The sequence below is a fragment of the Polypterus senegalus genome, chromosome 1 (genome assembly GCF_016835505.1).
Source record: "Polypterus senegalus isolate Bchr_013 chromosome 1, ASM1683550v1, whole genome shotgun sequence".
In the NCBI taxonomy this organism is placed as follows: Eukaryota; Metazoa; Chordata; class Cladistia; order Polypteriformes; family Polypteridae; genus Polypterus; species Polypterus senegalus.
Window position 1 is genome coordinate 95,534,811 of NC_053154.1, and position 13,939 is coordinate 95,548,749.

A 13,939-nucleotide genomic window follows, 5' to 3' on the forward strand; every position below is an offset into this window, starting at 1 on the left:
AGACATACAACATACTTATCAAATTGTATGCAAAATGCCACATTACAACAGTTTGTGTGAACAGTACAGCACAGTCAGGAGGTATCCAGAACCAAAGGTATCCCATCCACAGTTGGTTCCTGCCTTGAACCCATGATGTCCCTGCAGCTCTGAATAGGATTAAGCCAGTTACACAATGGAATGAATTTTGAAGCAAATAAAAAGTAAATCAAACTACTCTCTAACATAATTTATTTTGAAATTTAAGCAGAGCCTAACACAGATAGAATTTCTATTAATAATTCACTATAGTGATATACTGTACAAATTATAGAACTATCATCAAATAGCTAGAAACCTAGAAATATTGTTTTCATATCAAACGTTTGTGTAGCTCAGTAATCCACCAAAAAGTATCTTAGCTCTTATCTAAAATCAAACATTATATGTGCTTTAGGTTACTGTACTTCATGAAATTAGCTCACGGCTTCACTGGGAATCCCCCAAAAGCTTGGTGAGTTTAGAAGATTATTTTTTCTATTTACAACTTACCAGTTAATCTTGTTCTTTTTCCCTTAGATCAATTTCTTGAAGACTGAAATGGAAAGAAAAACCAAAATAATCAAAGATTTGCAGCAGGAGGTAAGGGCTTCATTGTCTATTACATGTACTGTAGGTCTATTCTTATAATCTGTTCTGCTTTGTTAACACTGCTGTCTGGAAAAAAAGACTGTCTTATAAAATCATGGCCTAAGAAGTTGCAATTGATAGTCGAATTTACTCTCACACATATTATATAAATTTATATTTTACAATCTAAACCTGAAAGCCAGAATCTACATGTTGATTTTGTATTTGCCCAAAGATTACTTTACATATATTAAATTATGTGAATTTTACATCTCTGTAATTTGTGGTTTATTGCACATGTTTCATGTTTGAAAGCAATATCGACATGGGTACCAAAATATAAAATATTATACTTTCACTGAATTTCTAATGCTAAAGAGCAATATACATTTAAAAATATATTCTTGCTTAGACAATGTATTTATGGAGCAGTCCCCTTCATATGCCACACTCAAGAAATGGATAAGGAAGAAATGCTGCCACCTTGGACTGAATCATAATGTAGTATCAAAGAATCTGTTTTTCATGCACAATTAACAAGAGCAAAATTAGTGCAGTTTAGACCCAGAATGTTAACACCTGTAATAATGCATCAGTCACCCATCAATGATTCCTAGTGTCCATATACAACAAGGTTGCTTAAGTGAGATGATAACTAATTACATTTTATTTAAACCTCTATACATATCACATGCTAGGAGTTAAAATGGATGAAAATATAAAACCAGGAAATTGAAAGTTGTGGAAAATTGGGGTGTGTATTTGCCAGTATGCGCAGGTGCCTTTTGTCTGTACCACGTTTCCAAAGTGTTGGTCAAACGATAGATAGATAGATAGATAGATAGATAGATAGATAGATAGATAGATAGATAGATAGATAGATAGATAGATGTCAGAAGTCCCTAAATTAGGGTGCAGGCCTTTAGCTTGATCTTGGAAAATAAGAAGATCTGGGTGCTGCAATATTGTATTCAATAACACAGGGTGAGGGAATACGCCGGATCAACCAGAGCGTAAGGGCCCAATTGTAAAACCCTAGTTCAGGCAAACAGATTGCACTCTCCAACATATTCCTGATCAGAGTATGTGTATTAGTCGGTGATGGTTAATTCCATAAAGATTTGGATATTAGAGATCTAACATTTGGTCTTTATGAGTATAAGAGGCAGCAAAGTTAAACCTCTGTAAAATATGAATTTTAATAACTGCCGGGCAAGATTTTGAAAGACAAAGGAACAAATGACTAGGATACAAGAGAGCCTTTAACTCTTTTATAAATATGTTTGTAGTTAGAGAGACATGGAAGAAAAAACTTCAAATTTCAAATATTTAATTGAATTAACCCACAACAACAACATTTATTTATATAGGACATTTTCATACAAATAATGTAGCTCAAAGATCTTTACAAGATGAAGAAAGAAAAAAGAAAAATATACAAATAAGATTAGGCAGTACTAAGTAACAAAGAATAAAGTAAATTAATAATGGCCAGGAGGACAGAAAAAAAAAAAAACCTTGAGAGGGTGTTAGACAAAAAACCTAAATCTCCAGGGGTTCTGAGGCCAGAAGATATCCAGCCCCCACTAGACATTCTACCTAACATAAATGATCTCAATCAGTCCTCATGGTTTTCAGGCTTCACGTGGAAGAACTTGATGATGATGGTCATGTGGACCTCTGGCCTTCAATCCATCAATGTAGGGAATGCACGGTGCTTTGATCAGGTGGCACAGATCACCAATTAAAGAGAAAACAGCAAAGGAAGTAGGGGTTTGTATGGATTGCGGAGCCATGATAAAAACAATAATTTTAATGCATATACAGAATATCAGGGTTACACTAAAATGAAGCTATAAGAAAGCCATGTTAAAATAATGTGTTTTTAGCAGTTTTTTAAAGCGCTCCACTGTATTAACCTGGCGAATTTCTATCGGTAAGCTATTCCAGATTTTAGGTGCATAACAGTAGAAGGCTGCCTTCTTTTAAGTTTAGCTCTTGGAATTATAAGCAGACACTCATTTGAAGATCTAAGGTTATGATTTGAAGTGTAAGGTGAAAGACATTCTGAAATATAGGATGGAGCGAGATTATTTAAAGCTTTGTAAACCATAAGCAGTATTTTAAAGTCAGTTCTAAAGTAGTAGTGTAGTAATGTAGTGACATCAAAACTGGATAGATGTGCTCGGATCTTTACCTAGTTAAGATTCTGGCAGCTGCATTCTGCACTAGTTGCAATCGATTGATGTCTTTTTTGGGTTGAGAGGAATGCGTTACAGTAATCTAGTTGACTAAAAACAAAAGGGTGAACAAATTTATCAGCATCTTGCACAGTTATAAGGGGTCTAATTTTTGCTATATTTCTTAAGTGAAAAAATGCTGTTTTAGTGATCTGATTATTATGTGATTTTAAATTTAGGTCACAGTCAATAATTCCCCCTAAATTCTGTCCTGACTTTTAAGCCTAATGGATTGGGTTTATTTCTATTATCTTCATTATATCCATTTTTGCCAATCACTAAGATTTAAGATTTTTAGTGAAAATAAAGAAGAAACATAACAATGCTTACACAGAAAGTTTAGGGGAATGAGAGCCGAGTTTTCTCAGTTGATTTTATAACCTGGCTAAGACTTATATATGTTTGTTAGACTTAAGATGTAAAAGAAATCTGAGAGATCATTAACTATAAAGAGAGTGCAAAAAAAGAGATTTTCAGTATAGGAAGCCATAAACTATAACTGGTGTGAGCAACATATGTGCCCTTAAAAAGGCAGCGAAGAGTGTGATTGATAAATTGAACCATGAAGGAGATAAAGGACAAGTCTTGGCTAGCACCTGTGGAAATCTTTGTAGGTTAAGAAATATTAGAAATTGTTGATGGGGAAGAATAGTGGATTTTTGTCATATTGATGAAATTATCACCCAAGCCTATAGTCTTCAGGGTTTGGCACAAAAATTTTCAGCTCACTTGGTCAAAGACCTTCTCAGAATATAGTGCAATGAGAGAAGTCAGTAGGGATCATTTTGAGGAATTTTGTTGATACAATGTGGAGTGAACACATGTTGTCAGATGCTTGGTTGGAGCAGTCAGAATATATTCATTTTTGGATTACTAGGCGAGGTCACCCTACATTACCCATTACCAGTAATTTAGTGTTAGTATTCCTTTAAGATATAGAATAATAGGTAGCACAGTCAGTGGATCCTTACTCCTTACAATTTATGTGTAAGACCAAAATAGCAGCATTCAATGTTTTTATACAATAAACAACTGGTTGTGCCCATAAACTTGAATAGACCTCAGAGAGCAGTTCTTCAAGTCCTGTTGATTTTTGGGCCTGCGTTGAATCCAAATTAAATTCAGTTAATGAGTTTGAAGCAACTATCCTACCAGAGTCATTAACAGAGACCTTAGAAAGAGAAATTTCTCAAGAAGGAATTAAGTTCAGAACTGGAGAGTGTAGAGTCTCTTTTAGTACTACAGTGACGAATATTGAAAGAGTGGAGGGGCCACCCACAACAATAACAAACAGTAATTAACCAATCCTCAGAATACATCAAATCATACCTTACTAAAAAAATGAGGGAAGTGTTTAACCTGTAAATCAGCAGAAATATTAAAATGTGCAATCAATAACAACCCACAAAAGAAGAGAAGAAAAGAAAGAAGTCAGATTGCACAGTTTAGAGCTGTCCTGGGTGGGTATGCCACAAATCAATGGGTGTCATAAATAATAGAGCCTCCGTTCTTGACATGGGCAGGATACAAATAAAATGGCTAAAGTCTCAGCTCCCTTGCTGTCCTTAAACCGAAAGTCACTAGACATTGTGTCTGCTCAATCTCAGGTGAGTAGTCATCAGCTAAAACTGTGTGTTGCCTGTAAAATATTAAATTAGGCTGGTTATGCACATTTTGAAAAATTATATGTCAATAATTGATGAACTTATGTTAAAGGTCACAGGAGAGACAGTCTTTCCAAAAAGGAACCACATTCAGAACTAGAGAATTTAGGATCTTCAGAAAAGAGGTCCAAAGAAAATTTTGAGAAGCAATCATTAATCTGCATAGAGTTATTGTTTATAGTTTTAGGATTTACATCTAATTGAATGGATAGATGTCAGGGCATTGCATTCTCTTAGCTTAATCGTAAGCCACCTATTGGGTCTGGCACATAAAGCTTAATATGGAGCACTGATATAATGAATTTCAAATTCAGATTTTTGTATCAGCAATGAGTTTAATTTGATCGATTCATAACTAGGCTCCATCACCATGAGTATCGGCAAGGGATGAAAGGCGAGTTTCTAATTCTAAAATTTTCTGTTAGTGGGTCAGAGCAAATTTCTGAATTTTGGATATAGTAAAATGTTGTACAATACCTTCAATTGCCATCCAAACAAAAGCCAGATCTTCTACTGAATTAAGGTTAATAGGAGAAAAATTCCTGCTTTGTAGATAGCTTAACGCAGAAGTAGGTGCTGCAGAGTGAAGATGAGTTGAAACACCAACAAGCTGCACAAGTTGTGAGAAGTTGGAGATGAAATTCAGCACAAGAAGAGCTTTGTGGTCTGATAATGAGGCAGATTCAGTATTTGAGAAAGGGATAAAACCAATAGATGCAACACTTGTTTATATTGTTCTTTTTTTGGAGAAATCTTTTGAAAGTTTTAAAAGGTGGTTTCTAAGTATTTGTAAAAACTATTTAAGATTAGTGGTAATTGTAGCAAACACCAATTTGAAATTTAATTTAATATTTATTTTTTGATCTTGAAATGTTCTTGACCTTGAGTCTGACTTTGCTTTAGTTGAAATACTTTATGTATGTTGATTAACATTTCTGATTTTAACCTTGTTTATATTTTTGACTTGCTAAAATGTTTAGTGTGCAGGCAACCTAACCATTACCACATAGGAATATTTTAAATTCTGTTACACAGCAACCTTAGAAATCTGCAATTGGCTGAGATTCTGCAAATAAACTGATTTATTTATTAATTATTTAGTACTATTCATTATGTATTAACTAATATGTAATATTAATGATTTTCCTTCTTCCTGTTTTCCTGCTTGGGGATTAAAATGCTTCATCTACTCTGTGTTCTTACAGGAGGAAGGGCAAATTGTTATGAATTATTTTGTGAGACAGAATAGAGATACTGTATTTGAAATACTTTAAGCATATTGCTAGTCTTGGAGGGCATTAAGGAAAAGATGCCATTTACTGAAAAAAAAATTACTGACAGTGGTGCAGTGGTAGTGCTGCCGCCTCACAGTTAGGAGACTGGGGTTCACTTCCCGGGTCCTCCCTGTGTGGAGTTTGCATGTTCTCCCCGTGTCTGCGTGGGTTTCCTCCGGGTACTCAGGTTTCCTCCCGCAGTCCAAAGACATGCATGTTAGGTGCATTGGCGATTCTAAAATTGTGCTTGGTGTGTGCCCTGCGGTGGGCTGGCGCCCTGCCCGGGGTTTGTTTCCTGCCTTGCACCCTGTGTTGGCTGGGATTGGCTCCAGCAGACCCCCGTGACCCTGTAGTTAGGATATAGCAGGTTGGATAATGGATGGATGGATGAAAAAGTTGTTCCTTCTAGAATGAGTTTAGTTTAGTAATGTAGGGTATGATTTTTAATTGTGGTAGAGGCGGAGAGTTAGCACTCCAGTTGAGCAGAATGAGGCGTAGTAGTGCAGCAAAGTTTTCATGAAGGAATGTGTGGCTGAAAGAGGCATATACTCATCAATCTCTGTCGCAGCTAGGATCTAATCCTAGGTAGATTTTAGGAGGTCCAAGCTTTCTATTCTATGTATAATGTACACATTTTTATATTGGTCAGTAAATGAAAATATGGCATACTATATATATTTTTCGCTTGTGTAGTTTTTTTTTGGGAACTGAACTGCTTTGTAAATTTGACTTTCTGTATATTTACAACTTGCTGATGAATCAAAAATGTATTTATATTTTTCGTGTAAGTCAAATTTCTCTTTACACATAAAATAGCTTGATGTATAAACGTACATGTAAATTACTTTATGTAAAAAAAAAGTGAGATATTATGGTTTTAAAAAGGTGGCAACTTTGTGACAATGAATGTCTATCTGACTCACCAAATTTTGTTATTTTAATGCTAACTAAATGGTCTTGTGTATTCCTTCACGTCTATATAACTGGTGCATAATTTATTTAAAGTCTTAAACTATTCATCTCTAGCTTTCTTGTTAGTTTTATTGTAGACTCACTTCCCTTGTACCGCATGTATAAGATGCCTACACAGTATTAAAATAACACCTGTAAGCCCACACTTATTCCTTTGGTGTAATTTAGATCAGCTGTTTCTATATTTAAAACTTATGACTCTGCTAAACCTATGATATTTATGAAACTCTTACCGTCTTGATGACTCCTATTCAAAGTGAGTTCTTCGGTTTATATGTGAATGTAATGACAAAATATTATAGGGCTCATCTCAGAAGTTATTTTTTTCCAGTTAGCTGGCTTTTATCTTCGTTATTTAATCTTGTGATGTTTTTTGCCTTTTTCTTCTTAACTGTGTAAAATACCTTGTAAGTTTACATTGCTTAAAAGCACCACCACTGGTGATAAAGTAAACACAGAGCAACTGAGTCCGATGCTACCTTTATGTTGATTTTCAGTGACATAAAATGTTAAAATGTACACAATGTACATTTTTCATTTAAAACGAAAAAGAATGCTAGGTTGAAATTAAGGTTAGAATAATCGCGTATATGACAGAAGCAACGGCAGATCATTTTCACAAGAGAGTTTACAGGTGGGAGTATCAGTGCCAAGTAAAGATGATAAAACTGGCAAGCTAATCTATCTATCTATCTATCTATCTATCTATCTATCTATCTATCTATCTATCTATCTATCTATCTGTCTGTCTGTCTGTCTGTCTGTCTGTCTGTCTGTCTGTCTGTCTGTCTGTCTGTCTGTCTGTTTATGTATTGTCACACATGTGCATTTGGGAGGCAGCTAAAGGGCCTGAATAATAGTACTCCACCAGAGTAGGGGGTGGCGAGCTGCTCTGATTTTCTCTCTCAATCCTCTGGAGACCATCCACGGGAAATCCCGCTAGGTTCCGGCACTACTGATGACATAATTTCCGGTCCCGATGATGTCACTTTCAGTTCCGGTCCTGATGACTGTCCCGTCCTTTAAGCCTGCCATATTTTCAACTCTTAAGTCAGTTCTGTTTTGTATTTCAACCTTGTAAACAACCCAACCAAAATTACCCATTTGCAGCCAGGGCATAATACAGGTGGCTGCCTCAAACCTTTTTGATGTCTGTGGACTGTTGTTGTGACAGTATGTACAGATATTTATGACTTTTTGGTTTTGTCATATCCTGCACTGGATTCATGCTTTTGCTGTTATTTCTCACCATAAGTCAATCTTAAACCCTTTAGCAAAAACATCTTCTTTCTCAACAGGCAGCCACACAGCACGTTTCATACAACAGGGATCTCCCATGGCTAAGTACAGGACATCACTCTCACTCAGTCCTCCACTCATAACTCTCAATTCCTTTGTTTCCCAGTCTTTCATGCCATTGGGCTTACTTTTTGAACTAAGAGAAGTTTGTTGTCTGCCATATTCAATTCAATTCAATTCAATTCAATTCAAAAAAACTTTATTAATCCCAAAGGGAAATTGCTTGTGCTCGGTTACAGGTGCTCACAGATATTGACTAAGGGAAAAAAAAAAAGTAAGTAAGTATTAATGTCCTGTTATATACCAATCAGTGCAAAAAGCCACATACAGGGTTACAGAGAAGAGTTGTAAACTTTTATGGCCGTTGGGAGAAAGGATCTCCTATGGCGCTCTGTGGAGCACCTGATGGTAATCAGTCTCCGGCTGAAACTGCTCCTCTGTTCAGCAAAAACACTGTATAGCGGGTGAGAAGGATTATTCACAATGGATTGTGCTTTGGATAGAATCCTCCTCTTTGCTACTACATCCACTGAATCAAGCTCCATGCCTAGCACAGATCCGGCCTTTCTAATTGACTTGTCCAACTTGTTCTTATCAGACACCTTAATATTCCCACCCCAACAGACCACTGCGTAAAAAATTACACTCGCCACAACGGTCTCATAGAACATCCTTAGAATGGTGTTACATACGTTAAAAGACCTGAGCCTTCGAAGAAAGTACAACCGACTCTGTCCTTTCTTATAGAGTGCCGTTGTGTTGAGTGACCAGTCAAGTTTGTTGTCCAAATGGACTCCCAGATACTTGTAATCAGAGACCATGTCCACTATCTCCCTCTTGACAGATATAGGAGTCGGAGTCTTGCTTCTCCTAAAATCCACAACCATTTCCTTTGTTTTCCTGATGTTCAGCTGTAGATGATTGCGCCACACCAGGAAACAAAGTCATCCACAACAGACTGGTACTCAGTGGTGTCACCCTCCTTTATACACCCAACAATCACAGAGTCGTCAGAGAACTTCTGCAGGTGACATGACTCCGAATTATATCTAAAGTCAGATGTATAGAGGGTGAAAAGAAACGGAGACAGTACTGTCCCCTGGGGAGCTCCAGTGCTGCAGATCAAAGTCTCTGACACACAGTTCTGTAGTCGGACATACTGGGGACGGCAAGTCAAATAGTCCATGATCCAGGAAACCAAGCGGGTGTCAATGTTCATGTTCATTAATTTCTCCCCCAGTACTGCCGGTTGGATGGTATTAAAAGCACTGGAGAAGTCGAAGAACATCATCCTTACAGTGGTCCTAGGCTTGTCAAGGTGAGAGTAGGTGCGATGTAGCAGGTGTATTATGGCATCATCAGCTCCCATGAACGGCTGATAGGCAAACTGAAGAGGGTCCAGAGAGGACTTCACCAGGGGACGAAGTGTATCCAGGATCAGTCTCTCAAACACCTTCATAATGTGCGATGTTAAAGCAACAGGCCTGAAGTCGTTCTGGGCACAGGGACGTGGTGTTTTGGGTACCGCACAATGCATGATGTCTTCCACAGTGTAGGTACTCTCTGTAGAGACAGACTCAGGCTGAAGAGGTACAGGAGGACACCACATAGTTGGGGAGCACAAGATTTCAGGACCCTCGGATTGATCTTATCCGGGCCTACAGATTTTGTAGGGTTGATCTTACTCAGGCCATGTTTTACCTGATCCACAGAGATGTTGATTTCTGGGAGTGCAGAAGTGGTGACTGTTCTATGTGTAGGGGAGGACATAGGAGCAGGAAAGTGTAGATTGGGGCTGAAGCCGGGGGAAGTGTGAGACATAGGGACACCAAATCTATTGAAGAAAGTGTTGAGGTCGTTTGCCCGTTCCTCATTCCCCTCTATAGCCTGGCCGCTTGTCTTATAGCCAGTGATGCTCCTCATGCCCCTCCACACCTCTCTCGTGTTGTTTTGCTTCAGCCGTTGTTCCAGTTTTCTCCTGTATGACTCCTTCCCCTCCTTGATTTTACCGGTTAGCATTTTTTGAGCCTTCTTCACTGCTTCCTTATCACCAGACCTAAAAGCACTTTTTTGCATTTAAGCACGCTTTAATGTCCTTGGTGACCCAGGGTTTGTTGTTGGGGAAACAGCGAATATCTCTCATCGGTACACAGGAGTCAACACAGAAGTTAATGTACTCCGTGATGCAGTCCGTCATTCCATCAATGTCTTCGCCATATGGTGCACTGAGAACCTCCCAGTCTGTAGCCTCGAAACAATCCTGTAGCATAGCAGTCGCTTCTTCTGACCATCTTCTTACACTCCTCACCATAGCAGGCTGCCTTTGAACCAGGGGTTTGTATATTGGCATGAGGTGGACCAGGTTGTGATCTGATCTCCCCAGGGGGGGAAGTGCTGCAGCACTGTAAGCACCTTCAGCATTGGCATACAGCAGGTCTAGTGTCTTCTCCCCCCTCGTATGACAATCAACATACTGAGTGAAAGTGGGAATGGTCTTGGTCAGCGATGTGTGGTTAAAATCCCCGGAGATCAAGAGAAAGGCGTCAGGGTGCCGAGTCTGGAGTTTGGCTGCTACCGAATGGATGACGCCACACGCTGCGCGGCATTCGCGGATGGAGGAATGTACACCGCAGTTATTATCACTTGGGAGAATTCTCTGGGTAAATAATATGGGCGAAGTCCAACAGCCAACAGTTCAATATCTGGACTACAAACGCGCTCCTTAACACTCACATGACCGGGTTACACCACATGTTGTTGATGTAAACAGCCAGCCCCTCCTTTCCTCTTCCCGCTCTCGCCTCGTCCTGTCACTCCGTATCGCGCTGAAGCCGTCCAGTGTAATATTAGAGTCTGGCACATTACTATGTAACCAAGTCTCTGTAAAACACATCAGACTACACTCACGGAAGATGTTTTCAGTCTTTAACAAAGCTGTCAACTCGTCCATCTTATTGTCCAGAGATCTCACGTTACCCATGATGAGAGACGGGACATACGGCTTGTACTTTCTCATCCTTTCCTTATGTGCCGCGCTTCTCTTCCACCTTGGCTCCCTTGCGCCGCTTCCTTCCACCTCTGCATCCCCTTATCGTCCTCCTCCGTATCTCCTCCGGAATGTTTAGAGTCCTAAACAGAGTCGGATCCCTGATGCCGGCCGGCTTCAGTGCAATCAGCTGTTCCACGGTGTGAACAAAGGAGCCGCCTCCATGCTGCTGCGCGCTGATCACCCGGAGCGCCGAAAATGTAATTAAAATTGTGTAACTAAAAACAAGAACACTTTCAAAACGCATGATTTGAAAGGGCGACCCTACTATTTTAAATACAAAAACAAAAAAATTATAAATAAATAATTGCAAAAAAGTATAAAAAAAAGTAAAAACACACGATAATTCTGGAAGCACCCGCACCAAGCTGCTGCACGCTCGCGCATGCGCATCTCTGGGGCAGAGTGTTGGAGTAAGAAGTGTTTGTGTGCATAGTGGTGTTCACTCTTCCTAATTCTTTAGCCTGGTGCATTGAGCACAGTACAGTCACCCTCCATCTCTCCTGAGCTGTCAAGACACACTGCTAGCAGAATGTCATCTATATGCCACTGTCACTATTATTGTTACTGTCATGATTGGGAGCTGCTGTCACCTGCTTTGCCATTGTATGCTGGCAGATGTGTAGTGGGGCTTGTAGTGATCCAGTTCTGAAGTGATTTCTCAATTAGGTGCTGTGAAATCCGTCTGCAGCAAAGTCACTTGTAAAGGTTCAGTCTCCTTACCACTTGATCTCCTGCCTGGGCTCTGCTGAAACTCAATTATTCTATAGTATTTCCAAAAAATCAATGGAAAGAACAGGGCTTTAACATGTATGATATACTGTACTGTATAGGTCATCTAGGAAAAACACTTTCTGTTTCAGTTGATAAGTGATGGCTGCTTATAGTGTCTAGATGCTACTTTTAATAACGTTTTCATGTTTACAGTAGATAGGGTTTTAAGAGATCAATGTACAGTAGCAATGGCAGATTTTATAAAACAGGTTTAATTTTTTTCACTCAACCTAACCAATCCCAGGATATACTGAATAGAATGATTAAGGCTAACATTTAAAATAAAATGTGGTCATTCAAGCTAAGCATGTTCTAGTTAGTGATACATGAAGGCAGAATGACTATCCATCCATTTTATGAACTTGTTTAAACCAATTTTCATTTTGCATACTGTCATAAACAACATTAGATGCAAGGCCAGGGACAAAGCCGGAACAAGGTGATGAATGAATATGGAAAACTTACTGCATAAAGGGAAATGGCTAAACACCAAGTCATCCTGACTAATTTTCTTCCTGTTGAACTCAGATTATATGATAATATAAAACAGCAGGAAGATATTTTAGAATGCCATTTTGCACAGAATAAATTATTATTGTGGCATTTAACCAAGGCAGATGCTATGATAGTACTAAAGATTTGTGTGTTAGATAAACTGGTGAATCTCGATTGGTACAGTGTGAGTGTGCTCTGTGAGGAATTGCTGTCCCATCCAGGCCTCGTTCCTTCCAGGCACTAAATGATGCCAGGACAGGCTCCAGGCCCTGCAGCACTGGCTTGGTAATTGGTAAATGAATAATTGAGTATGTAGAAATTTGTAGGCACATCTAGTAGGATAGCTGTAGATAAATGTAACTATGAGTGAAGGAGTTCAATCTTGCATGGTTGAGAAATTTTGTAGTATATGTCAAAAGTCCACCATAAGGCAAACTTCCATCATTGTTTGTTGTGTAGTTGTTTTGATCAAATTTTCCAACATTTGAAGTGTATTGAATCCCTTCTTCCACTAATTTCACTTATTTTCCCCTTACTCATATACCCATTTGTTTTCTGAGCATGCTTATTCCATTACAGCAGGGGTGGACTGGCCATTAGGGCATTTGGGCAGTGCCTGGTGTGCCGCTGACTCTGGTCTGGTCATGGGCCGATTGTTTCATGAAATAAATTTTATGTACTGGTTACTGTTTGGCATTAAAATTAATTTTCTAAACTACTAAACATTATGTCTTAATGCATGCTCAATAATCCAGGTAAGGAAATTCTAGAAAGTTGATTTTGTTCATCTGGACATAGTTTTTTTCCGATATGTTTCATCACTCACCCAAGTGACTTCCTCAGTCTCTAAAAGTTTTTTTCCGATACGTTTCATCACTCATCCAAGTGACTTCCTCAGTCTCTAAACATTATCTATCTTGTACTGCGATTTATATAGTCCTATATAATATACGTATTACGTCATCAAGTTGTTTTAGTTGTCAGTACGATACAGCAAAAAATTTTGTCAAAACTACCTTTTGCCAATTTCTGTTTCGATACCACTATATTTCGGTTAGCATATACGTTATTACAATTTATTTTATCTCATATCTAATATTTAAATTCTTTGGTACTAATAATTAGTTCAGATTATGTATTATGCATTTTATTGTAATTAGTGGTTTTCAGCTGCGATTATTAGTATGATGAAATAAAGTTATAAAGCACAGGATAGGAATTTTTCATATAAGGACGGAACATTTATAGGTTATCGCTAAGTAAATGGAACATTTCAGTCATGTGAGGTTTTCATTATAACCTCGGTTATAATTTATTCCATTGTAAATGAGCAGGTACTAGATAAGGCTGCAACGATTAGTCGAAGTAATCGACAATGTTGACTACAAAAAATCGTTGATGCGGATTTTTTATTGTGGACGCGTCATAAACAGAACCTTCAATACAGGCTCCAGTCACAAAGAACCACATTGGTTTTTGTAACTGCAATGCACTACATGAACGTCTGGGTGCAGTATCGTTTGTTATTGTTTGTCAAGTCTGCACACAATCCTACCTATGAAGAAG

General features: G+C 38.4%; 1 protein-coding gene across 1 annotated transcript in view; it reads left to right on the forward strand.

Annotated features, from left to right (window-relative positions):
• luzp2 (leucine zipper protein 2) overlaps positions 1-13,939 on the forward strand; it is a 708,607-nt gene that overhangs the window by 519,895 nt on the left and 174,773 nt on the right. The window contains exon 5 of the mRNA XM_039753635.1: positions 559-621. Coding sequence (XP_039609569.1) covers positions 559-621 — 63 coding nt within the window. The remainder of the gene's footprint in view (positions 1-558; positions 622-13,939) is intronic.